We start from the raw sequence: 27,747 nt of genomic DNA, 5'->3' as shown, positions 1-27,747 counted from the left end.
TCTTTGCGACATGATGGGCTGTAGCCCACCAGGCTCCTCTGTTCATGAAATTCTCCAGGCAAGAATACTGGAGTGGGTTGCCATGCCCTGCTCCAGGGGATCACCCTAAGCCAGGGATTGAACCCATGTCTCTTATATCTCCTGCATTGGTAGGCGGGTTCTTTACCATTAGCACTACCTGGGAAGTCTGTATCTCTCTCTATACATATACACTGGATTTTTTTTTTTTTTTTTAAACTCTAACTTTTTAGTATAACCTCCTTATTTAAAGAGATGTTTCTCACAGTTTCCAGTTTTCAGTGGTTTGAGGCACTCGACTTTAAATGAAAATATCCTCTTTGGAAGGCCTTGGAGGTGGGGAGGTGCAGAGAAAGAGAATTTTCTTCTTGGTCCTAATGTCCACCTAATTTTTAAAGCATAGGTTCGTTATTCTTGCTTACAATTACATGCATACATAATATTATTAGATGCCTCTATAACTTGTGGCGAATGAGTGGAAGGAGGGACAGAGTAAAAATACTTTCCCTCTGAGTAAAGGAAGAGGGTGTATATGGAAACTGACATTAAAACATTGGTGTGAGACTGAGAGATCAGTAGCGGTCAGTGGTAACTTTAGCCTTCTCAAAGGTGATTCTGTTCCATCTACACCCGTAAAATAAATAAGGTGAATTTCTTATGCATGCAAATAGTTTTTGCATTGGACCAGTTGGTCCAGTTCTCTTATCTGCTAACTTCCTTACCCCCTTTGTTTCAGTTCGCTATCTCTACCCTTTCCCGTATTCAAACTCTCCACCTAACCTCTCTCCTCTTCTGGCTTCTAGTCAGTCTCGACTTTCCGCCGCCTTCGCCCTCAGCATCCCCAGCCGGCACGCGATTGGGGGGCTCCGCAGACCGGGCCCCAAGTTCCCTTGAGTCAAAGCCAGAGCTCGGCGGTGAGTGACCTGGACGGTGCGGCGGTGGCTAGGAGGTAGAAAATGCGTTCGTTTCACGTGGCATTTCAGCGCAAATTTCTCTGGAGTTCTTGGCGAGGAAGGTGGCAGGTTTTATTATTTACATATAGCCTACGTGCTAAGCTCTCCCTGGGGCTTCCCTTGGTTTTCAGAAACTTCATTCAAAGGCCAGGCTAGGAGGCCCACGAGGTCGGGACAGGGCGTTGTAGATGACCTCAAGGCTACTTTCTCCCCCTCCAAGCCCTTCCTCCTCTCCTCTAGTCACCTTTACAAAAACAAAACTGCCCCCGGGGCTAGAGAGGTCTCGCTCTCTCTCGCAAAGAGTTAAAATTTGTTGGCTCGCACGAGGGGGAGGAGATTCGCCACAGACAAGTAAAAAGGGTGATGGACAAACGTGCGGGCACTAAGACCGCAAGGCATTCATTTCCTCTTACGGTGGATGCGGACGCCGGGAGGAGGAGAGTCCCGGAGAGAGGAGCTGGGAGCCGAGGCACAGGCAATGCTCAACCCCGACTGTAGCTGAGAGAGGCTGGGGGAAACCGGTTGCCGGAGACCGACCGGCGAGGGGAAGACCTTGGGGGGTGGGTGGGGGAAACAGACTGGACAGCACTCGAAATCTAGCGCTTTACAGATTATTTTATTTTGTATAGAGAACACGTAGCGACTCCGAAGATCAGCCCCAGTGAACATGTCAGTGTTGACTCTACAAGAATATGAATTCGAAAAGCAGTTCAACGAGAATGAAGCCATCCAGTGGATGCAGGAAAACTGGTAGGTGATGCTTTCGTGTGATACTGTCCCTAGGAGCCCCGCGCGTTTTCCCGGTGTGCCTTAATGTCGGTACTCCCTTTCTGGGGCGTGAATGGAGCGAGGAACCGCGGGCAGCGGGAGCGGATCGCTGAGTTCCCGAGTCTCCCCGGTGCAGGAGACATTGGGGCTGCATGAAGCGCGTGAGTCTGTGGGTGCCCCTGGGTGAACCGTGGCTACACATGCATCTTTAACATAGATTATATAACATAGAACATACATGTGTACATAGAGTGCGACAGGGAAGGCGGGAGAGACGCCACAGACCCTACCTGTGCTACTCCTGGTTTCCCTCTAGATTTGGGTTTTCTTGCTTGGCCTCCCGCAAGCAGAGTGAAAGGCAGTGGAGGGAGGACCCGGTCTCCGGCTCTGTTTAACCCTCTCCCATCCGCCGTCCTCTACTCTGGTCCTCGCCCTTTCCCCATCTCTCCTGTCTGTCCTTCCTTTTTCTCCTTGCAGCTCTCCTACTTCACCGTCTTCCTCTTTGCTGCTCCCCAGACAAATTCCTCTTTTTCTGTACCCCTTTTCCCCACGCGGATCCCTTTCCAGTTTCATGAAGAGACGGAGGCGGGGAGTGGGGGAGGAGGGGACAATGAAAACAGTAATAAAAATGAATGAACCCGAGCCACGCCATTATTAAGTTTGTTTTACGGAAACGCCTTTTGGACACACTCGATCCTAATTCAGTGGGAAGCTGCTGATTGGAGTTGAGACACAGATTAAAAACCCCTGGGTCCGCAGAGTCCTTGGGAGGTGGAGAGTGTTCCCCACACCACTTCTAACCGGGGAAAGCATCTTTCTTGTTAACTGTGTTCCCTCCGCCAGTCCTTTTGGAAATCCCTGTGTGGGAAGCGATCCCGTGTCACCTTGCAGTATTTAACAGGGGAGGGTGTGTATGCTCATCTCGCTTCTTGCTTGTAGACGGAGCTGCTGTGGCAGACATTCTCTAACCACCCCCGCTTAACCCCGTGTCTGACGATCAGTAAAGAGAAAGCCCAAGGCAACCGCCAGCTGGGCAGCTGCTGGCAACCTCCTAGATACAGTTTGAGAGGGTCAGGCCGAGGGGGCTCTCGGGAGGTGGGGGAAATTCCGCCTGCCGCGTGCGCTAGCGCGTGCCCCCGGCGCCCTCACGACCTGCCTTCCCTCCCCCATCGCATCAATGGGAAACCGGAGACGCTAGCGCGCCCGGAGGCTGGGGCGGGTGGGTGCTCTGCGCTGGAACCCGGCAATGGGGACACAACTTCTTCTCGGGAGATTCGGCCGCGGCTCCCGCCTCCTCCCTCGCGGCCGGCCTGCCGGGGACCAGCTGGCCATTTGCGGCCAAAGCTGGGCCGGGCCCGCCCCCTGCGCAGTGCGCGCCGGCGGGGCCGGGCCGGTTGGGGCGGGCGCGGCGCGCGGCCCGGCGCTCTCACACTTGCTGCGGCGTGGTTGGGGGCTTCCTCCGGCGCTGGGGCCGGAGGGCCGCAGCCGGAAGCCAGGAGGGCCACGCGATTCGCTCGGAAGGCTGGGAAGTGCGGCAGCGCTCTGGGCCTCCGAGGCCGCAAGTGGGTCCGAAAGACGGTTGTGCACCGGAAGGCTCGATCCCATAGGAGTTTAGACAGTTAAGGCCTCTGCGCTTGGGGAAGCCAAGCTTCCCGCGGGCCCCAGCAAAGGGACCTTCTCTAAAGGCACTTCCTCCTCCCGCGTAGGGGGTGGCGCTGAAGGCCGGGCGGGGGCGGTGCCTGGGGTGGCCGGCGCCGGGAGCCGCGCGGCGGACCTGCAGAAGGCAAAGGTCTTCTCTGCAACTGTTTGTCGTGGTGTCTTGTCACACGGCTCAGTCCATCTTCCCGCTCCGTCGGCCTTGCACTCTCTGTGTTTCCTGATATCTGATCAGTCTCCAACTTGCTGCACCCTGGTTGAACCTGCCCCTCCAGAACTGGCCTCCCCTCGGGCCGGCTGCTCGAGTTCACTGTGGGCTAGTCCCTCTCCTTGCCCCTCTGCGGTGGATACTGCCTCTTACTCACTTCTTGCCTTTTCTCTGCGGCCACTTTCTGTGCTTCCACCACCTCCTGGTACCATTTCCCGCCTCTTTGTCCATTGACGAACCAATACACCCTGAATCAAACAGGGCCTAACCCTCTGGGGACTGAAAAGGGGAAAAAATGCACCAATTTATCTTCGCCTTTTGAACTCTTACCACTCTTAGCTCTTTTTCTGTACATTTCATCTGGCAGTATCTTGCCTAGCTTTTATTCATATGCGTAAGTATTTAGATGTGTCTGTGCCTCCTAGGAGAAGGAAATGGCCACCCACTCCAGTATTCTTGCCTAGAGAATTCCATGGCCAGAGGAGCCTGGCGGGCTGCAGTCCGTGGGGTCACAGAGAGTCGGACGCGGCTGAGTGACTAACACACACTGTGCCTCCTACTAAACCATCATCTCTTCAGGGCATGTTTCTCATTCCACTCTTGAATGCATGAAGAATGCATTGTACAGGGCAGATGCTGGGGAAAAGTGTTGGCTAGTGAGTTAAAATGATGACAGATGTCTATTTTATTGCAGGCACTGCTACCTGAACCTTAGCATACTTGGCCTTCCCTTGAGTTTTGAATATTATGCCATAGTCACATATTAGGGGTTCCCTTTCCTGACTTTTTCTCTCTTTGACCCTAATTGTCTTGCTTTCTTTTTTTATCCCAGAATATATGCATTTCTCCCAGTATCCTTGGGTGCCCATTTTATAAATCTCTCCCAAAATGTCAACAGCCAAAAAGTCTTGAACCAGGTGTATAAGAAAATGAAAGTTTAGGAAGCACAAGGTCTTGCATTTGCCATACTCATTAACTACAGATGACTTGAAATAGCTTCTGGAGGAAAAACAATGTTGTGAAGTTTCTACTCTTATTTTTTTGACAAATTATTTTCGATTGTCCTTAAAAATTCCCTAGAGATAGGCTCAAATAAAGCTCAGGTTACAGAATTAAGTTATAACTTATCTCTCAAAGATTAAGCTGCACTCACTGTGTTTTGAAGAATTGTAAGGAAGGTAAGGAGTGTTGTTTTGTCAGGGTGCTGTCTGCACTACCTTTTGAATATGATTTAAGAAGGCCGTTATTAAACTTATCCTATAATCTGTATTCATTACTTTATTACATATTAATGTAATGGGACCCTTATTTTGGAGTGGTGTTTTTATAAACTAAAGAGTTCAACTGAGGCAAATTTATCAAGTTTATTGCTGCTCCAACAATGATTAACCCTGTATTCATTGTTTTAGACATGGGAAAAATACTATAGACCATTTTACTTTTCTAGCAAATAGTTTCACATATAATACGTTAGAAAAACTATGGAAAAATGCAGAGTAATAAATATGCCTTGGAGAATCACCCTGAGCCACATCTTTATATGTCAATTAAAAAATATCCTGGGTAATATTATCTGGTAAATGAGAGTATATTGCATGAGGTAGAGGAAAATAACTGCTTTTAGCTCAACAACATTTTTAAGATCTGATTTTTGACACTGAAAAGCCCTTGGGATTTTACAGCATTGAAAATAGAGGCATTTTGTTCTTTTATGAGATGTCTGGCCTTTACCTGTTATTTTCACAAATAGCTGACTTCATTTATTAGGTCTGCTGGGAAAGGGGCAAAATCGCTTAAAGATTGGTAAGGTGACATAAAATTCATTTACTGAGAAGGGCAGCTAGGCTCTCCTCTCTTTCAGCAGCCTGCCAGGTCTGTGCTAGCAGTGGTGGATGCTAGTTGCTTCAGTTGTAATTGTCTGACCAATGATGATTATCTTCTGATGTCGGCTGACACGGTGTTCACCAATAGGAAAGCAGGAGGCCTGTGCTGACTGCTGTAACATTATGTATGTGAGGTGACGTCATCACAGGGTTTGCCTAGAACCTCACGAAACCCTCCCCCGCTCCCCTCTGACATCCTTCACATCCAGCCTTTCACTGCTTTGTATATTTTTCTGACTTTCTTTCCACCCGTGGTAATGGTTATAAAGATTTTATTGTTTTTATATTTTATATGCTGTGTTTGGGGTCTATAAGATAGTGTAGGGATTTTTAGAAGTGGATACTGTCTGGCTAAGTAAACTATCCACAGATTGGTTTTTACTAAGGAAAAAATTAAACACTGTTAAAAAGAAATTGCACATCTTTATGTTTTTTCTTAGATGTGAGATTTGGAAGGTAACGAACAATTTCAATATGAAAAAACAAAAATAAGCCTGTGTTCGATTTTTACTCAAAATATAACATCTAATGTCTATCACACTTTGGAATGCAGGCTGTTTTCAATGTAGTGACAATTGCTTTGCAGTGATCTCTAAAATCCTCCTTGTGACTTGTATGTTTTTGTAAGAAAAGTGGCTGGAAAACAGTACCGTCTGTGGATACGACAGAAAAGGCCACAATGTCTCATTTAATCAATACAAATTTGGTTAGCTGTCTAGGAAACTACTGTGTCCACACTGTACCCAGTGTGTTTTTACCATTTAGGTTGGAGAATCACAGTTCATATTAGCCTTAAAATTGAAAACCCTAAGTGTGAGGAACTTAACATTCATCCACTAAACTTTAGAAAGCACTTGAGATGTTGGCCTCTTATGCACTAGGTTAAGAATGAGAACACTGAGAAAACGTATACAGAGGAAAATTGTGATCTCTGTTGTGATCCTAGCAAATAATGTTGTGTAAGAACTTTAATCTGAACTTTTATGTGATGTATATTCATGCAGTCTGGTTTCTCTAGGGTTTCCAGGAATAATGCAAATTACTTTATGATTATCTGTCTCTATATTCGCATTAGTAATAAATATGCATATGGTGATAAAATGTTTACATAGGCCTTTTGTTAAATTGGAAGTTAAATTTTGTGGTCTAGACACGACTCCATGGTGCTTTTAATGTTAGATGATAGTAAATTCTGTGTCAGGATCACATTGGAATTTAATTACAAAGTCAATCCACTCTAGATCCAAGAGTTGCTTTGCCTGTTTCTCTTTAAGGAGAATCTATTTTGTGGGAAAGTTTTGAGAGGGGAAGAAGACTTAGAAATACTTTGGAGAGCATTAGTAACCATCTGACCTGTCTTAAGCCAACAAAGTAAAATGGAATACAGCAAATCAAGAATTCATATTTGGTTCAATGATCTGGATATTTCATGTCCGACACTTTCTGAGATGAGTTATCCAAAAACTGTTGCTACAATTCACTTAATTTTTCATGTCTGGATACAGGTGAGCTGAGCTGGCTTTTATTAATAAGAATCAGACAACAGTCCACAAATTTGCCTAGCTTTCTATTTTTATTCTTAGCTTCAAATCCACTGCTCCACTTACTTTACATTTATCTTTGTTAGAAGAGCATAGATGCTTACCTGGAAAAGTTTACCTTGGGAAAGTTACCCATATCACAGATATTCCTGTTGATAGTCTAAGGAAATCTGAATAAAAATATAACATGGCTTTATTGAAAGGTGGAGGCTCATAACTTCATTTCTTTATTTGTATTCTGATTGTGAGTATATGGCTTCCCTGGTGGCTCAGAGGGTAAAGCGTCTGCCTGCAATGCAGAAGACCTGGGTTCAATCACTGGGTGAGGAGGATTCCCCGGAGAGGAGATGGCAACCCACTCCAGTACTCTTGCCTGGAAAATTCCATGGATAGAGGAGCCTGGTAGATTGCAGTCCATTGGATCGCAAAGAATCACACACAACTGAGCAACTTTACTTCTTCTGTGAGTATATACAGGCAGGTATGAACATGTAAAGTTCAGAACTTTAACAGCATCCTTAGCTGTACTTAACTTCCAATAATTTTATAAGATTAATCCTTTTTTGAAAGAAGACTGCCCTAGAGTCAAAAATGGATTTGTAATTTTAAGTTCATTGAGCAAAAAGCATCCCAAATCACAGATCTTTGTAAGCTTACATCTAAGCTTTGTAAGTCATCAAGTTTACAATTTTATCATGATTTCTTTCTGTACTGAGTACTCATGATTTTAAGTTTCAAGGTTATCTTAGTATATTAGAATGACAGGTATTATTAGGAACCCTTTTGTTGAGTCAGTCACCCACTGTGAACTTTCTAAAATTTAACTTTAAACCTGGGTGCCCAAAATAATGTACAAATGAAAGATTCATTTTCTTAAAGATAAATTTCAGATGTTTTCACTCAACCCTTAATTTTTTTAAAAAAAAATCGTTTAAATTCTGAGACTGATTTTTTTTTTCCTGGATTTTATTTAAAATTTATTGTAATGGGGTCCGCACAAAAGGAAGGGGTGAAGAGTGGGGAACATTCAGGGGACACAGGAATGTGGCCAGTGTCATAGGTTCTTAGTGGGGGAGAGGGGTGAAAAGAAAAGGCCAGGCTGGAGCTAGTGTGGCAGAGAGAAGGGGGAGACACTGTTACTGCATCCTCCCACCCCAAGAAGCGCCTCTAGTCCCTGGAGCCCCTCCTTTGCCCTGGGCCCCCAGGATTCCATCCCTTGTCATGCCTCTGGCCCCAGTGGCTCCTTTTGCTCCCCTTGACTTGTCTTCCCTTGGCAGATTTTTAAGCAGGATAATGTTCAGGGCCTGACCCCAAACAATCCCACTTGATGAAAGTACAGCCTTTATGAGGCTAAATTTTTGAACTGACTATTAACGCTTAATGGGCAGCACACGAGATCATTCTTTGAAGACTGGAAAGATTAATGAAATGCATGTTTATGCATAAATGTCTATACAGTTAGTTAGAAAAGTATATGTTTATATATATACACACAAACCTATAAATACACATAACTATGTTAAAGTGACTTTTTAAAAAAATGAAAACCAATACCCCATTAAAGACCACTTTTTGTGTATTTCCTGCTAATAGAAAAGTGTCTTCCTTGGGAATTCACTGGCTGTCCAGTGGTTAGGACTTGACGCTTTCACTGCCATGGGCCTAGGTTCAATCCCTGGCTGGGGAACTGAGATCCCACAGGCTACCTGGGGCAACAAACACAGCAATAGAAGCATCTTCCTGAACCAAATGTACTTTTCTAAAATTCACTGCAAAATAGGTCCTAATTTGAATATTTTGTCAATTTTTTAGACTAAATAATACTATTTTAGTGAATTTCTTAAAACTGCAAAAGTTGAACATTTAATACTTGGATTTACCCCAGTTATTAATACTTTTTAAAAATCTTCAATATGGGTAATAGTAGGTGAAACCCTCAAGTCCCAGTTGACTAGCTCCTTCTATTTGTAATAGAAGTACGGTATAAAAGTTTTTAAGATACTCGGCCCACTCTAGCTGGGGTAATTGACTTTTTCAGGTGAAGTGGGTTTAGTTGAATTGAACATTTTGAAGCTGAGAATTTCATGATCTTGTTTTAGGAGCCTCAAGGAGGTGGTGAGGGGTGGGGTGGCAGCGGCTGGTGGGGGAAAGCCTGAAGAAAAGGTTTACCCCTGAAACTTTCTTTCTTTTTTTTTTTTAATGTGTGAGATTTCGCTTGAAGTCTATGGATGCCTTAAGCATTTAAAAGCTGGTATAGCAGTGGTTATCATTACAATAAGAGAGTAGGAAGCTCTATAAAAAGTTACTCTAAATATCAAGGTCTGTAGTTTCCTTTCAATTTTATGACTTTTTGACATAGATTTAAAGATCTTAGAAAGGAGGGTAAGTTTTCTTCATTCTGAACTAATGATACTAACAGTTGAGAACATGGTCATTTACTGATTGCAGGCATTCTTTTAAAATGTTTTATATATGTTAATAATTAAATCCTCCCAACCACCCTTTGATGTATTATCTTTTTTATTTTAAACAATAGGAAATGAGGCCCAATGAGGTTTCACAAGTTGGAATTTGTATGTAGGGATGAAAAAAAGAGAAATGGGCTCCAGCATTGACCAAAGCTTAGTCACCCGGGCCTTAATCATCCCCCTGTTTGTGTTAGAATAAATATTCAATCGATAAAAAAATGTGCTTGGAAACTTGGCAGCACTGTAAACATGGAAGAGATCTGTAGTTTTTAATTTAGGATCTTACAGTGTCTGTTTCCTATTGTTCAATAAGTGATTCCTGAACACTTAAGGCAAGGATAACTACAAAAAGCACTATTAATGTTATAATTGCCCTATGTAGATATAGATACTGGAATCATGCAGAATTATTATTTTCAGAATATTACTTAATCAAAATTGATCAGTACTTTTAAAATTGTGGGAAGCCATGTCACCTTTAATAATGCTTCTATCATAAAATATTTCAGTTTCATCTCAAACCATGACCCACAGACTTGGAACATTTCTTACAAAGCATACTTTCTGTCTGCTTTTCTATGCTATACGCTTTGTCCACTCAGCTTGGTTCTAGACTCCAAGCTTGTATTTCTACCTGTTATACTGCCTGTCAGCAGGGGGAAAGAATATATATGTATATGTATGTATTATATATATGGGCTTCCCGGGTGGCACTAGTGGTAAAGAACCCACCTGCCCATGCAGGAGCCATAAGAGATATGGATTCGATCCCTGGGTCAGGAGGATCCCTGGAGGAGGGCATGGCAACCCACTCCAGTATTCTTGCGTGGCAAATCCTATGGACAGAGGAGCCTGGCGGGCTACAGTGCATAGGGTCGCAAAGAGTCTGACACAACTGAAGCGACTTAGCACGCATGCACGCACAGACTCACACACACCCATTCATATGACCTGGAGATGTCCCTGTTCTTGAAGGTCAGTTCCTACAGTGTGAAGAAATAGAGAGCCTGTCGGGTTTCTTTAAAAATTAGTTTTAAAGCCTTTTCCTGACTTTATAGTAAAAATATTTATTATAGCAAAAAGAAATGAAAACATTAAAAAGCATAAAGATTCTGGAAAGAAAACACCTTTAATTCTTATCCAGATGTAACCACTGTTATTTGCCATGTTTCTTTCAGCCTTGTTTTCAAGATTTTTATATACTTTAGTTCATTCAGTGCATGTCAGCAATGGACTGAGTTGTCTATTATACGCCAGGGACTGCACTGGATAGTTTTCATTCACCTGCTGCCTCATTACAACTTTATATGTTGCTTCATTTCCTCTTTACATTATAAATGTTTTTCATGTCACTAAAACCTCTCCTCTCCATGGGTATAATTTTCAGTGGCTATTTAACATTGTATTGTTTGAACTTTAATTTAGGTAACCATTCCCTTACATGTTAGGTTGGACATGTTGAATTTCTAATATTTTGCTGTAGAAATAGACCTCTTGACATCAGCGGAGGTCATCAAGAGTATATGGCCCTCAGCTGACCAGAAAGCCAGCCCTGGGCAATCAACGCTCCTCACGCCTCACCTGCCCTTGGAATGTGTTTGCCCGCCGTTCCCACAGCCGGAGCTGTTTCAGGGATGCAGCCTTGAGAGGGTGATGTGTTGCTGAGATCATCTAGATGATACGCATACTGAGCCACCTCAAGGACAGTATATAGACTCTTAGCTCTGGTGGGCAGCCACCCAAGACTAGCCTGGTAGGTGAGTCTCTTGCTTACTGCCTGCCACCTACCCATCTCCAGCGGCTGCCTTCTCTTTTGGTCTCTTCCTGCCTTCCAGTGTAAGGGAGCCAATTTCAAATTTTACTTTGGAACTCCTGGGGATACAAACTAACAGCTCTCCTTCTAGGCCCAGAGTTGACATTGCATTGGGCAGCTTGAGCCCCTCTTTGTGATGACAGCACAGGTAAAATGTGCCATGCTATTAGAGATGTTTTACAATTAACCTGTTATTACTAATACTTAACTCATATGTAGCCTGACCACTGGACCCCTATCAACTGTGGAGTGATTCCCCTTTAAGACCTAGTGTTGTAGATACTTAGAATTTATGCTTTTAACACTAGCAGTTTTGACTTGGAGAATACTCCAGCAATCCAGGAAATGAAACAGTTTGGTTTTTTTGTTGGCTTGTTTGTTTTTTGGCTTTAGTTCTCAGAGCAGTTATGTTTGCTTTCTTTTATTGTCTGGTAGGTAGGAAATCTTGAGGTAAAAGCTTATGTCCTTGTGAAAAATGGTCCCACAAAGGAGTGCAACACTTGGTACTGACTCTAAAAGTAAGAGAAGATTAAGAGATCAAGGAACATTGTGATCCTTAATCAAAAAAAAATAGGTGGTTTAATTAAATTTTCTATATTAAAGGAGGATTCTTCAAATGTTTTTGCTGACATCCACCTAAAAGACGTTTGAAAAATTACATACTGCCTCACACATTTAATATTTTTTCCTTTGTAAGTTGAAGTAAATTAAATTTTTAATAGAGATAAATAAAATGAGGATGGGCTAGTTTTAATAAATATTTCATGACTTGATAAGATAGGTTTATCTTTTTATTGAGTAATGGACAACAAATCTGAAATGTGTAAGATTCTAGTCCGTGGTTTCATTCATTGTTAGCTCAAAAAAATGGTCCATATTCCACATTGATACATTTAACAAACTCGGCTGTACTCATCCTATATTGTTTCTGGTTGTTATGAATTCAGAACAGCTTAACGTTCAAAATGTGAGGTCTAATCAGTAGGGGAAAAGAAAGTGAAGATTATCATTATGGCTCACATCATTGTTCATTTTTTACTTTGCTTTTGGGGCAAGAAGGAGAGACACAGGTAATGTCTTAAATGATCTTTTCTTGACTATAGAGAAGGTTATAGCTGATAGCATTTCTGTGTGTGTTGTCATTAGGGCTAGTTTCCTAATTGGGCAAGTGTTAGTCACTCGGTTGTGTCTGACTCTTTGCAATTCCATGGTCTGTAGCCCTCCAGCCTCCTCTGTCCATGGGATTTCCCAGGCAAGAATACTGGAGAATCCCCAGGCAAGAATCCCCTTCACCAGGGGATCTTCCCAACCCAGGGATCAAACCCAGGTCTCCTGCATTGCAGGCGAATTCTTTACCACCGGAGCCAGCAGGGAAGCCTCTAATTGGGCAAAGCACTTCCTTATTCTTGACTTGGTCATCCACTGAAAGAACCTGAGAGCTTTCTCAGGAAGCTCCTTTCAGTCCATTCTACTTGGGGTGGCTCTGATTATTAGAAGACTGTTCTAATTACTAGCTGTAGTTTATTCTCACATCTGCGTGACTGTCTTGGATGCATTTGAAAATGACTACTATCTCCTCTCTAGGCTTTCTTTTTTAGAATATCATCAGCAGTCCTCTGGTAATCCACATGGGTATTTGTAAAAAATAAAAAAAAGTCAGAACTCCTATACTTTTGAATAATTAAATGTTACCTACTAGGAAACTCCTGAGAAATATATTAAAACTTACTCAGATTTGGCACTTATACATTAAAATGAGTAAGCATATATTAGAGGTGTGCAGCAGGCAAGGGGGGACTTCTAATTTAGTATTCTGCTGAAAAGTCTGCCACATGGTGCTTCGGAACATTACAAAGCTCCTATTGTATATGACATTCTGGAAATTTTAAGGACTCTGTGTTAACCCTGAGCCACCGGGGTTGTCTTGAGTTGTAGTTGCTTTTCAGTGACTGTTCCTGCTTTCATGTTTGTAGAAACATTTTTCGGAAACTGTATTTCACGATGGCTGATATTGTTTGTGATTATCCTGCTTTGGTTGGTGCTCAGCTCTTCTCCAGTTCTTTATAATTACTGGGCTCACTGTCTACCGACAAAAGGGTAGTTTGGAGGTTAAAAAAAAAAAAAAAGTTTGAGAACCTCGATCTGTGTCCTCGATCCTTAACCAGGTGTTTGGGCCAGGGTCACGTGGAGAGTTTGTTTTTCCTCGGGATACACTTGTACGGGCTTCATCTCAGAGATTCAGAATTAACGGGTCCCTGGTGGGGCCCAGGTACTGGGAAAGATCTTCCCAGCTGAAGCTTGTATCAGCGAGGAGCGCTGCCCTGGTAACTGCTGATTTCATCTCAGTCTTTAGGTCTGTCTTCTCAGCTCATTAATTTCACACATTGGACATCTCTTCCTCTTCCAGCCTGCTTTGCCTCCTTTGTCAGCTCCCTGGGACCAGGATATCAAGCTTCCCAACACCCTGCTCTCCCTCCTTGTCTCTAATCAACAACCAAGATCTTTGTGATCGGGCCCTCAATTTGCTTTCTCTCAATGCTTTCCATTGCCAGTCACCTCCTTCAGGCCCCCATCACTACTTTTGTTTCCTACTTCCATCTCTCCTTCCTCACTTTCCTACCCCAGCTCTCTGCCTTCTCCTGTCACTCCTATGGTAAAAAACTCTCAATGGTTTCCCACTGTCTGTAGGATAAATCCAAATTTTTCTGATTGATTTGAAAGGTCATTCAAAATCCAGCTCCAAGATTATCTTCCTAATGTTACCTATTTAAGTAGCCCTTCTCCCAGGCCTATTCAAATACAAATCCCTTCTCTTCCCCACCCATCAAAATCTGTTGCTACTTTTTTTGTGGTTTCCTGGCACTTGGCTCATAAATAGATTAGTATTCTTTCTTCTATATTGGGCTTCCCTGGTGGCTCAGATGGTAGAGAATCTGTCTGCAATGCAGGAGATCTGGGTTCAATCTCTGTGTCAGGATGATCCCCTGAAGTAGGAAATTGCAACCCACTCTGGTATTCGTGCCTGGAGAATCCCATGGACAGAGGAGCCTGGTGGGCTACAGTCCGTGGAGTCACAAAGAGTCAGACTAGACTGAGCAACTTTCACTTTTCTGTCTTAGAAATAAGTGCCTATCATAGAATTTGGCGTGTAGTTGCCCTTACTGTGTGTGGACTAGATGAATGCAGGTATGCATGGATGTTGTTGTTGTTTAGTGGCTAAATCCTGTCTGACTCTGCAACCCCATGGATTGTAGCCCACCAGGCTCCTCTGTGCGTGGCAGTTCTGGAATAGGTTGCCATTTCCTTCTGCAGAGGATCTTCCTGACACAAGGACCGAACCCTGTATTGGCAGGCAGTCTCCTGCATTGCCAGCCAGATTCTTTACCACTGGACCACTGGAGAAGTCATGCATGAATGCACAAGGCTGTTTACTCACTCTCAGATGTATTTATTATTCAACATCTCTTTATGTTGTCCTTAAGTGAATTATGGACTGACTAATATCTTCTTGAAATAATAATACTCCAATCAGAAAGAAGTCAAAAGTTTGCTTAAAGTGGTAGGGAAGGTGGGATTGTATACACAAGGAAAAAAAAAATCAGGAAGAAAGTAATACCAAAATAGTAAAAAGTAGTTGTATAAAATGATGGTTATTATTTTTCTTTTTGCTCTTCCAGTTTTCCATAATTTTTTTATATTACATTCTGGGTACGTAGGGTGGTGAGATTTTGCATATTGGTCTTTTTTTTTTGCATTTTTTGCATTAGCTATAATATATTTACTTCGTAGTAAAAGACAGGCTTTATTTTACAATGGTGTAGTATCCGATATAAGGTAAAAATTACTTGAAGAAAAAACCAATACCTGTTTTAATAAACATTAAGCAGCATACTTAAACATAAAAGCATTTTGAGAGGACAGAAATGCACATTCTTACCTCAGATAAATATACTTTTATCAGATTAAGGTAGAGGTAAGCCATACTGTTGATTGAGGTCACAATAAATGTCTCTCTCTTTCTGCAATTCCAAATTATACAGTTTGATTTTTTTTTTTTTTTAGTAGGAAAGAGTCCTGCTTGTTTAAGGAAGGTTATAACAGACATTCGTTTGACTTGAACATGACAACTTTTACGTCTGGGTTTCAGGAATGTATCTAATAGGGCAAAGGTTCCCCAGGGACGAGTCATCTAATCTAACAGCAATAAAAGATTAAACATAAACCTGCCTCTGGAGAGCAAAAAACAATAGGATAATTGGCTCAGGGACCTTGTGGCACCTGGAAACAGACTGTGCACACATACCTGGGATATATCATTAACAAATACTCCAGCACTGCCCATTGCCTGGGAGTTAGAGTCTGATTTAGAGGCACTGGAAGGATTTAGTTACTCTCTGCAGTGAAGGTTATAAGGGGTATAAAGGACCAGTCTAGTCCAGAGGCCAGCCTGTGTGGAGCCAGAGAATCTGGTGTGTCTGGTCTGGTAGGAAGGACCAGGGATCTGGTTGGGAACTAAGTGACAAGAGCTTTTTCACAAGATTGCCTTGCAGAGATCTTAATCACTTTGGAGCATTGCTTTGAACACTTGCTTCTTCTATATTTCCTCTTAGAAGAGAGAGACAGGGATTTCCAGGTGAGAACATGAGAAGTAATGTTTCATTTTTAGTTTGCTGTGTCTAGGAAGACTTGGTGTTCCTTTTCCACAAGAGTCTTTGCATTGTCTCAGTCAGCATACCAAAGGTCACTGGAGTGGGGAAAAGAGGGTGGAGGAGAATGGCTCCAAATCCTATGGGATATAGTTTGTAACAAAATTTCTGTAATTTAATGATGAGATTTTGGTCTTACCTTTTATAAATTTGAAAAAGTTCTGCACTTAAACTCCAGACAACTTAAGTGTTCTTTTTGGAAGCAAGAAAACAAGAAATACAGTTAGAAATATTCTAAAGAACCAAAAAAGAAAATACTCACTATAAGGAAAATACCGCATACTTAATATGTGTTAGGTATATTAGACTTGATTTTTCTAAAAGAACATTAACTTTCCTCAAAAAATAATATTTCTTGAAGTAAACTTTAAAATTTAATTTGCTAAGCATTTATGACTTCTGTAACATTAGAAGAAAAAGTACCTTTATTCCTTTTCAGGTAATTTTTTAAGGCAAGTTTTTTCCTATCATAGAAAAAAACTTTTTTTTAGTTTGACAACTACTCTAAAATAAAGCATAAGCAATTGTTCATCATTTCATATTCTAGAGCAACATGTTTATGAGTCTAATACCAAAATTACAGCCCATCAGGTGTACGGTGTTCTGATTGGCACAATCTCTGAGTATGTAGATATAGTTCCAACCAGTAGAGCGTGAAGGCTATACGATTGTCCTTGACTTTGTAAAACATTATAACAGAAATTTTCACATTATAAACTTGGATAAATTTTTAAATGTTTAAACAAATTTTCACATATTTTAAACACTTGATATCTATCTATACTTTATCTTGAAAGTAGGCTTTCATTTCAATGCCATAAGATATGAATATTGTGGTACTTTTACAAAGAAATCTTTATTAATTATTGGATTTTTTTTTAATTGAGCCAATGTTGATGCTTATCCCTCCTTTAGTTCTGCTGAGGCAGATAAGAAATGGTCAACATCCTGCGGCTGCTATGTAGGCTTGGATTGGTGGTATTTATGTGGATAGTTCAGGCAAACCAGAGAGCTGCTTTTTTAAACTTGCATTATTACATAGAGAGACTAACACACTCACAATGGAAATCTGCACAGAATAAACTGGACCAAAAAAAAGAAGACGAAAGACTCTACTGTGTTTTTGAGGATTATCTCTTGGCTAGTGTTCTTGCTTGGAGAATCCCAGGGACTGGGGAGCCTGGTCGGCTGCCATCTATGGGGTCGCACAGAGTCGGACACGACTGAAGTGACTTAGCAGCAGTAGCAGCAAGGAACAAAAAGCTCAGTTTTGGGGAGATTGTTTCTTCCCCACAAAACATTTGGTATCCAGAGCCTCTTTTTTCCCCCAGCAATGCTGAAGGGACAGGGTATAGGGACTCAAGCTGGTGAATTATGCTCATCCTACCTTCTCACATTGAAATATTGTTCTTGTTCAGTTGCTCAGTTGCGTGTTAGTCTTTGCAACCCCATGGACTGCAGCACACCAGGCTTCCCTGTCCTTCACTGTCTCCTGGAGTTTGCTCACACTCATGTCCATTGAGTTGGTGATGTTATCCAATCATCTCATCCTCTGTTGTCCCCTTCTCCTCCTGCCCTCAATCTTTCCCAGCATCAGAGTCTTCTCCAATGAGTTGGCTGTTTGCATCAAGTAGCCAAATTATTGGAACTTCAGCTTCAGCCTCAGTTCTTCCAGTGAATATTCAGTGTCGATTTCCTTCATGATTGACTGGTTTGATCTCCTTGCTGTCCAAGGGACTCACTGGAACATAGATTCTAACGAAAAATGGTGCAATTGTATACTCCTTTGGGGATAAAATTTTTCTTACTGAGTAGAATACATAGTCGCTTTTATGTTTATAGTCTATCTTGTCTAGATGTGCTCTAATAGATTTGAACTATTTTCCATAGGTGGTTACAAACGAGCTCCAAATGCCTCATTTATATGCAAAGTCTAGAATATTTGGAATATAGGAGTTTACCCAAGTATTGCTATAAACTGTGTTTTCATTGATCTTGGGTCAGACCATCAATAGCATGCCGGTTGTCTCCAGTAGTAGGCTTAAATTGCTTTTTTTTTTTTCCACCTGAAAATAATACTCTTGTTTTCTCATGAGTTCAGCTTAAAGATTTAACATTTCCACACTAGTTCCTGAAGTTTGTATATGCGTTGTTTTTCATCAAATTATATGCGTACGGAGGCCTAGAATTAGGAGATATACATAAAATCTTTACTTTTTTCTTAAGATTTTTATGTAGAAAAGTATTAGGATGCATCTTGATAAAGGTATGTATTGTCACAAACACTTTTTAAAGGAATAAACTCCTATTAAGTTGTAGCTTCTTCTTTTTTTTTTTTTAGTTTCTTTGTAGTTGTAGTTTCTTCATTCGGTGGATAGGCCTGGTGCAAGTAACTTGAAATTATACATTGTCAGAAATTTGGGAAACACAAGAAAAAATAGAGTAAAAGTTACCTTTAGATAAACATTTTGGTGTAAATCTTTTTAAACATCTTTCTTTCCATTTATCCATCTTTATATTTTTAGCAAGAATATTTTCATAGAGTTCATACTCTATTTTTCTGTAACCTGACTTTTTTTTCTTGATAAAGGATGGAACATTTTTCCCTATTCTTAAATTCTTCTTCACCAAATTGTTAAGTGGGATAATTTTGTTTCTTTAATGTAGTGTTCTAGCTGACATTGGAAAAGCTTGAGGGAGACATGTGTCACTCTTTTCAATCAACATATTTTCTATCATTCTTAGAAAAAGGAAACTAGTAGCTTTAAAAGAGCAAAGAATACACTGGTTAATAGCATTAAAATGGTTTTAAGTTTGACCAGTAGAATAAATATGCAGTATATTTCAGATTATTTTCTTCACGGATTATGTCTTCTTTGGGTAATAACTTATCAGTTTGCTGTGCAGAACAAACCACCAATCAAGGAACAGTGTTAAGATGCTTTTAACTGCAAGTAACAGATTATAATTAACTGTGGCTTAAAACATAAAACTTCTAATTATCTCATATAAGAGTAACTCCAATTGGAAGACTCTGTAGTTGTTCGGTGGCTTAATAATGTTATCAGTGTTTCAGATTCTGAGTTTTTGCCGTCCTTACTGTATCTGCCTACTTCTGTGATGGCCTGCTCCTGAGCCTTGTCAGGCCCAAGTTCACCTCTCTCTGTTGGTGTTCATTCTCACACTTGACTAAGTCACACCCAGCAATTTGTGTTGTTGAGGTGGAGAAGCAGGTCAGAGGTGCTGTTTGAATACACTGATAAGCAGATGAGGTCAGTGGATGAAATAGCACACTACTATGGTTATGCAGGTTGGGCTTTTTCTGCTTTCTTACACAGACCTGAAGATGACTCAGCACAGGGCTGCTGGAAGGTATCACATGAACATATGAAAAGTCAGGGTGGCTTTTCATTCAGGGTGGCTCTGAATGCTGTTTTTCCTCTTGTACTTAGGATCTGAAGAAAAGCAGGTTTGGGAGATCCCTGAATGTTCGTTTTCATGTACTTCGTCTGCACTAGATAACATAAAGTTCAGATGAAAAGTCCCCATATTCCAGGCAACGTAGGTTCATTGTCTCACTGTGTTAGTCGCTCAGTTGTGTCCAATTCTTTGCCACCCCATGGACTGTAGCCTACCAGGTTGTCTGTCCATGGAATTTTCCAGGCAAGAATGCTGGAGTGAGTTGCCATTCCCTTCTCTAGGGGATCTTCCCAACCCAGGGATCGAACCCTGGTCCTCCTGCACTGTGGGCAGATTCTTCACCTTCTGAGTCACCAGAGAACCCCCTGTCTCACTGTAACAAGACTTAAAAGCCTTGCAGAGTTCTTGGTTACAAAAGGGAAGGTAATCACTCACTAACCAACCAATATGAAGTCCAGATTATACTCCACAAAGTTCTTTAATGCATTAGTACTGTCTACGTCTATCCACTTTCCTTATAGGTGGTACAATTGAATCTCATTACTTGACTAGATATGTTCTATAAAGTCATAGGAAACACTAAATTGGCAAATTCTGTTCCTAGAGGAAATACAGAGTGAGGTTCCTGCAAGCTTCTGGCCATATTTTTGTCAACCAGTCAACACATAACTTTGTTTTATGTGTTTCTGTTTGCATGCTCACTTGTTCAGTCATGTCTGACTGTTTGTGACCCCATGGACTTTAGCCCACCAGGCTCCTCTCTGTCCATGGAGTTTTCCAAGCAAGAATATTGGAGTGGGTTGCCATTTCCTACTCCAATGTTTCTGTTTAAAGACTCCTTACTTTACACCTTATTTATGTATAGTTGATTCATTAACACTGAACTCACAGCCAACAGCACCATAACTCATGCCTGAAAGAATGTTCTCTAACACATGAATTTCTCTGTAAAACAGCACAGCTTTGTATTTCGGAACACCAGTTAGATGGCATTTCAGCACTGGGGGCCATTTTTAACAGGGAAATCACCAACAACAAAGCACAAAAATGCAGAACATATGACACTGATACTGCTGCTGCTAAGTCGCTTCAGTCGTGTCTGACTCTGTGCGACCCCATAGACGGCAGCCCACCAGGCTCCCCCGTCCCTGGGATTCTCCAGGCAAGAACACTGGAGTGGGTTGCCATTTCCTTCTCCGACATGTGGCACTAAGTAGACTGAAAAATGGACACTTATTTACAATATGAGAGTCGAAATAAGAAGGCAGAGCATTACCTTGTTTGACCTAAGCCTGAAACTCAGGCATTGGGCAACTCAGATTATTCACCACTCTGTGAATGACCATGAATGACCATGGAAGGACTGTGTGGGGATGAGAAATAAATTCTAATGAGTAGGTGAACTTGCAATAATGAAGATCAACTGTATTCCGCTATAGGAGGTAACATCCAGAGTTCAAGTGTTTGTACTGTCCTGGATAACCCTGATTTATAATGGCAGCACTCAGCTATGCTTAGCAGTGAAAATACTTTTTCACAGAATGCTTAGAAGGCATCTCTTCATACATACAGAGAACTTGTCTTTTCAGATTTGTATCACAAAGCATGCCTTTAAACCTCGAGATTTGAAATTTTATTAAAGGAGATAATTAAGGGACTAAAGAAAACTGTTGTGGTTTTCTAAGGGAGAATCCAGACAGAACTGGGGAGCAAAGGATGGATAATTGAAAACACACCTATACACGCACACAAACATACACAATTAATCCTTATCAATTGGATTTATGATTGTGGAAAGTGATTAAATTGTGTTTGCTAGCTGCTGCTAAGTCACATCAGTTGTGTCCGACTCTGTGCGACCCCATAGATGGCAGCCCACTAGGCTCCTCTGTCCCTGGGATTCTCCAGGCAAGAACACTGGAGTGGGTTGCCATTTCCTTCTCCAATGCGTGAAAGTGAAAAGTAAAAGTGAAGTCGCTCGGTCATGTCCTACTCTTAGCGACCCCATGGACTGCAGCCCACCAGGCTCCTCTGTCCATGGAATTTTCCAGGCAAGAATACTGGAGTGGGTTGCCATTTCCTTCTCCAGGAGATCTTCCCGACCCAGGGATCAAACTTGTGTCTCTTGCATTGGCACGCAGATTCTTTACCACTGTTCCACCTGGGAAGCCCAACAAGACTGTTAACTAACAGTTATTGAGAGCCTATCCCAGGTCTAACATGGACTTCATGAACACTGACGCAACTAAGCCTCCACTTTACAAAATGCAGTTTGTGATGGGGCCTGTTTTGCAGCTGAGGAACCCCAGGTATAGAGAGGATGAGTAACTCGAAAAGACTCCTACAGAGATGGGTTCAGATGCTGGGCATCCTCGGAGATGGGTTCATAGCCTGGTAGGCTGAGTCCGCCCACTGGGCTGCACTCTGTCGCCCACTTTGGCCTGCAACCCCAGCACCTACTGGGAAAATCACAGAAACCATTTCCAAAGACAGTGTTTTAAAAGTGTAGGGATGGGTGACAGAGTGGGCTTCATTCATTTTGTTTAGGAAAGTCCAGATCACTGGAAGTATACTATATGAAATAGGAGTTTTGGTAATAATTGTGGTTGTATCTTCTGGATTAGACTCTTATTCCAATAATTTACAGCAATATAATGCTCACTTAAGAAGCTAAAAATACTTATAGAATACGCTTATTCACTCTTGAAGAGTTTTTTTTTTTTTAGTTATCTCTACTGTGTTCACATATTCTGGGCTGTAGTCTTATAGTGATACAAAGGCAGAATTTCTACTGAGCATTAATCTTAAAAAAAAAATTCCCTTACTGGACTTTCCAATTGGAATCAAGCGCTAAATCTAGAATTTTATACCAAAAATACAAGAAAGAACTTCCTTAATTGGGCTGATATTTGTCAGCATCTATAGGCCTCAGAAAAATTGGTGCAGACTATTAAATTAGCCTTAAACATTGAGGCAGGCATTCTGTTCTTCTGTGGCTAAGAAAATAACTCTACAAAATAAGTATGCTGCTGCTGCTGCTGCTAAGTCACTTCAGTTGTGTCCAACTCTGTGCGACCCCATAGACGGCAGCCCATCAGGCTCCTCCGTCCCTGGGATTCTCCAGGCAAGAACACTGGAGTGGGTTGCCATTTCCTTCTCCAATGCCTGAAAGTGAAAAGTGAAAGTGAAGTCGCTCAGTCGCGTCTGACTCTTAGCGACCCCATGGACTGCAGCCCACCAGGCTTCTCCATCCATGGGATTTTCCAGGCAAGAATATTGGAGTGGGGTGCCATTGCCTATAGATATACGTAATTATTATTAAAAATTGATATCAGTGATCTTCTTGTATGTACTTGACTGAGATCAATTGTAGTCAAGAATAGTCTGATAGAAGGGTCCTCTACCTGCCCCCCCCAAAAAAAACCCAGAAAAACCTTTATAGATACTTATATACCCATTAAAGTTACATTACTGAGAAATATATCTTGGTAGAAAATGTACATCATATAATGTTACAGGGGAAAATTACCTGCCTACAAAACACTCTGGCCAATTTGTAAAACACACACATTGCACACATACATATACATAGTTAGTACAGTTAGTTAGTTACAGTTTTAACTGTGTATGTACCAAAATTCTAATTATGATTGTCTTTTGAAGACAGGGTTAAGTTTTTACTCCAGGGAACCAGTAGTTGTCTCAATGCACCTAATATTTTACTAGTGGAGAGACTTCTAGAGGTCTTGGTCTTCAGCAGCTGTGTGCATCAAGGCTGATCCATCTGTTCTTGGGTCAAACCAGCTGGTAATTACTAAAAGATCAGAGTGTGCGTGACATGCAGGAGACGGGCAAGAAGAGAGAGAAGAAGGCAATGTCCTATGAGTGTTAGATCCTCTGTAAATATCTCTATCTATTGGAATTACAATCCATTCAGGAAGGCAAATGTCCATGCAAAATATAGGTAGGTGTCATATAGCAGAGCAAATATTCAAGTGCTGGAATATAGAAATTATAGAAAATAGAAAAGAAAATCACTATAGTGGGACTTTAGAAAGACTCCATTAAAAGGCAGGAACCTTGAGAACTTTTATTGTAGGTAGATTGACAAAAAGGAGAACTGGGCGTTTACTTTTAAGGTGGTAGCAAGAGAAAACCAACCCCATGTTCTCCGATATGCCAGCCATGACTGTGTACAGAGGGCTGAGATTAAGAGGCAGTGTTCAGCTGCTCTCTGTTAGCCAGGCCAAAAGTACAAACACAGAATTTAAGAGAGTTAATATCTGAAAAGAGGAGGGCATCCAGGTATCTAATTATTGCTCGAAAGACTTAGATAATTTTGGCAGTAAGGCAAGGACAAGGCAATGTCCTAGACCAAAGACTGCAGCAATGTTTGGAAGAAAGTCAGTGATATAATACCAAAGAACATACCAGCCCAGGGCCCATATTCATGTGACCCAAGGCATTTCCTAATCTCGATAAAGAACAGGCTAGAATTCAGTCCCCAGGGGAATGGATAATGCTGACAGTATCATCCTTGAAGATGGGCTCTGAGCCGGGCTGTGTTGATAAGCTGTCCCAGGAGTACTGGAACTCTGTGTCACTGACAGGGGAAGTGGCCAGGTATATTGAAAAGCGGATCACTTGTTGATAATTAGTTAGGAAGGTAGAAAAGCCTAATTGGTCACCTTGCTTAGAGAGGACCACCCCTCCTTTCCACCTGCCCTGGTGGGCCAAAGGGTGCAGGTGGACAATGTAGGGTTGATTGTCCTTGGAAATCCATCTTGGCTTCTCTCCAATGCATGGGTAAATGTTTGGTTTTTTTAAGCAGATGTTACCTGGTAACTTCCACATACCTTATTTTGTAAATGCCCCTGACAGTCTGGGCAGCAATGCATTGTAACTGTTACTTTATAGTTGAGGAAAGTGAATCTTAAAGAAGTGATTTGCTCACCTCTGCCCCAGAGCGAGTGAGTGACTGACTTGGGATTCAATCTTGAGCATGCCCATCTCCCAAGACTGGAGCCCATGCTTCTCCCAACCCACTACAGCCCCACACGTTGAGGAGAACAGGTAAAGCGTGGCCCTTCCTTGTCTCTGAGTTGGACAAGCCGAACTCATTCCCACCTACTCTTTCTTGCAGTGACATTAAAATGACGGATTTGATAAGCATCGCTAGCTACAAGGAGACTCAGCCCTGCCTGACAGGTTTACTTGAGGTTGTTGTGAGGAATGAGGTTGGATACATGTGGGTAGATTGGCAACTTGGAAACCAGCCTTAGGAATTGGAGTAACTTCAGTAGGCATGGCGGGCCAGGAGGGAGAAAAACACATGTAAATCAGGTAGGAACATAATGGTAAAAGTGCCCTCTTCTTTCATAAGCCCAAATCGTATTTAGGAGCTATATGCAAGTGCCGATACTTAAATATTTTGACCTTTGAAATAACAACATCATATGGTTCAGCTAAAACATGTTCCTTGTTGTTTTAATCATACTCCTATTTCACATCCACTTTCACCGAGAGGCTGTTGGAGAGGGTTGCCTTTAATTTAGCATTGTTTGCAGACACCAAGCAGACAATCTGTATTGCCTGTCCAACTAGTTGGAAGTCAGTTCTCTTTGTGCAGAAAAAACACCAAACCTGCTGCACAAATTTATGTATTTGCCGCAATTAGGATAAACATAAAACTTAAATTGATAGAAAGGCCACGCGCAGTATTACTTTTTGGAAATCATTGCTTTCATCAGAAACAAACAGCCTACCTGCCTGCCTTCCATCCTATTTTCTGTCTTTCAACAAATCCTCATGGCATGTCTATGGTAGACTTGTGATAATGGAATTATTTAAGTGTGTACATAGTGCCTGGGTTATAATGCTGCTGCTGCTGCTGCTAAGTCGCTTCAGTCGTGTCCAACTCTGTGCAACCCCATAGACGGTAGCCCACCAGGCTCTGCCATCCCTGGGATCCTCCAGGCAAGAATACTGGAGTGGGTTGCCATTTCCTTCTCCAGTGCATGAAAGGGAAAAGTGAAAGTGAATTCGCTCACCCATGCCATAAATGCACTTTTCCATTTCTCTTTTTAAAACCATGGCCTCAACTTTCCTTTCCCTGAATGTGTCATTAAAGAAGCAGTGTGTGACCGTCTGGCACCTCTTTCTGGTATTTCATTCTAATTTCATTCCTTTGTGGTAGAGAATATACCCTGTATGATTTCAATCTTTTAAAATATTTTGAAGATTGTCTTACGGCCTAGTATATAGTCTATCCTGTGGATGCAGGCACACTGAGTTCCAGATCCACCTTAGCCATTTGCCACTTCATGGTTTGCTGAACTTCAGTTCAGTTCAGTTCAGTTCAGTCACTCAGTCGTGTCTGACTCTTTGTGACCCCATGGGCTGCAGCACACCAGGCCTCCCTGTCCATCACCAACTCCCAGAGCCTACCCAAACTCATGTCCATTGAGTCGATGATGCCATCCAACCATTTCATCCTCTGTCGTCGCCCTCAACCTTTCCCAGCATCAGGGTCTTTTCAAATGAGTCAGCTCTTCGCATCAAGTGGCCAAAGTATTGGAGTTTCAGCTTCAACATCCGTCCTTCCAATGAATGCTCAGGACTGATCTCCTTTAGGATGGACTGGTTGGATCTCCCCACAGTCCAAGGGATTCTCAAGAATCTTCTCCAACACCACAGTTCAAAAGCATCAATTCTTTGGCGCTCAGCTTTCTTTATAGTCCAACTCTCACATCTATTCATGACTACTGGAAAAACCATAGCCTTGGCTAGATGGACCTTTGTTGCCAAAGTAATGTCTCTGCTTTTTAATATGCTGTCTAGGTTTGTCATAGCTTTTCTTCAAATGAGCAAGTGTCTTTTAATTTCATGGCTGCAGTCACCATCTGCAGTGATTTTGGAGCCCCCAAAAATACAGCTGAGCACTGAAGAATTGATGCTTTTGAACTGTGGTGTTGGAGAAAACTCTTGAGAGTCCCTTGGACTGCAAGGAGATCCAACCAGTCCATCCTAAAGGAGATCAGTTGTGAATATTCATTTAGTCCTGGCCAGAATTAAACTAGATAAAGTGTGTAAACCTCTTACAAATGTCCAGCGTTTTATAAACCCTCTGTAAAAGATAGCTTTTACTGGTTTGTCTGTGAGCCACCATTTAATTTTTGCCTGGGTCTCCATATAACAACAGGGTTCATTCATAATCCAACACTTCTTTTTAACTTCTCAGTAGGCATTCAGAAAAATTGTGTCACAAGTCTGTCTAAAACCTTTTCACCGCTCACAGATTGTCTATCCATGGACTCAAATTTCTCAACCTGATATGCAAGATTCTTGGCAATATGAACTCAACTCACCATTTCTGTATTAAGTTAGTTCCCCCATTTTCCTATGGATAGCTTCTGTTCATGGCAGACTGAAGCACTTCTTACTTCCCTTGTGTTTCCATCCCATCTTTTCCTTTTATTTCTGTCACCTGGAATATCCATCTCCTTTCCCTGCTTTGAAAACTTACCCAGAAAGCTCCACATTCCCTACCACCTTCATAAATACTTAAGTTTTTTGAAATAGTTGCAATCTTTGCCTTTAAAACCCCTAACTCTTCCATTTGCATTTAAAACCCCTAAACTCCTACTTAGCTCTGGCAGATTCTCTGGCAGATTCTCTCTTAATAAAGTTAGTTGTGACTTGTATTATCATCTTTATAGCATTTTATACTAATTTTGATAAGATTTGCCTTTCAATCAAGCCTGCCACAAAGCACAGTAAGTTCAATAACTATTTGTTGTTGTTATTTAGTCAATAAGTCATGTCCGACTCTTGCAACCTCATGGACTATAGCCCCGAGGCTCCTCTGGAGTGGAGCCATTTCCTTGGAGTGGAGTGGGTTGCCATTTCCTTCTCCAGGGGATCCTCCTGATCCAGGGGTCAAACCCACATTTCCTGCATTGGCAGGCAGGTTCTTTACCACTAGTGTCACCTGGGAAGCCTGATATTTCAGGTACCTTAAAATATATTATCCTATTAAAATAAATTACCAATATGGTATGTAAATCTAGATTCTAAGCTTGTGTTTCTATATCATTGCCATTCATTTCAGTGGTTAAACATTCATTGCTGTGGAGTTTTCATCTTAAGGAAGCAAATTTATGCCTGCCAAAATCAGAAGCATAGCAAGTCCTCAAGGAAGGTGCTTGCATACATACTCCTCTCCCCAAAAACCCCTCAAGGAGTTGTTTTGATGAGGGAACTATGGTGATTTAAGAATAGACATTATAACATGTTAAGTGAGCTGGAGAAACT

General features: G+C 41.8%; 1 protein-coding gene and 1 long non-coding RNA gene across 5 annotated transcripts in view; one reads left to right on the top strand and one right to left on the bottom strand.

Moving 5' to 3' along the window:
- LOC145534473 (uncharacterized) overlaps positions 1 to 2,817 on the bottom strand; it is a 50,653-nt gene extending 47,836 nt beyond the window's left edge. The window contains exon 1 of the long non-coding RNA XR_014074658.1: positions 799 to 2,817. This is a non-coding gene — a long non-coding RNA (uncharacterized LOC145534473). The remainder of the gene's footprint in view (positions 1 to 798) is intronic.
- The window catches only part of ELOVL6 (ELOVL fatty acid elongase 6), a 140,063-nt gene continuing 113,063 nt past the window's right edge, over positions 748 to 27,747 (top strand). The window contains exons 1-2 of one of the 4 annotated variants that reach the window (XM_081561829.1): positions 748 to 932; positions 1,601 to 1,721. In XM_081561829.1, the coding sequence (XP_081417955.1) occupies positions 1,639 to 1,721 (83 nt within the window). In that variant the 5' untranslated portion in view covers positions 748 to 932; positions 1,601 to 1,638. Of the gene's footprint in view, positions 933 to 1,417; positions 1,722 to 3,240; positions 7,491 to 27,747 lie in introns of those variants that run through there. The other 3 variants (XM_081561762.1, XM_081561676.1, XM_081561916.1) reach the window with 3 other exon arrangements.

This window comes from Giraffa tippelskirchi, chromosome 1 (assembly GCF_054371585.1).
Source record: "Giraffa tippelskirchi isolate mGirTip1 chromosome 1, T2T-mGirTip1v1.2.pri, whole genome shotgun sequence".
In the NCBI taxonomy this organism is placed as follows: Eukaryota; Metazoa; Chordata; class Mammalia; order Artiodactyla; family Giraffidae; genus Giraffa; species Giraffa tippelskirchi.
The sequence above is the reverse complement of the archived record's forward strand: the minus strand, read 5'-3'. Positions and strand labels throughout refer to the sequence as shown.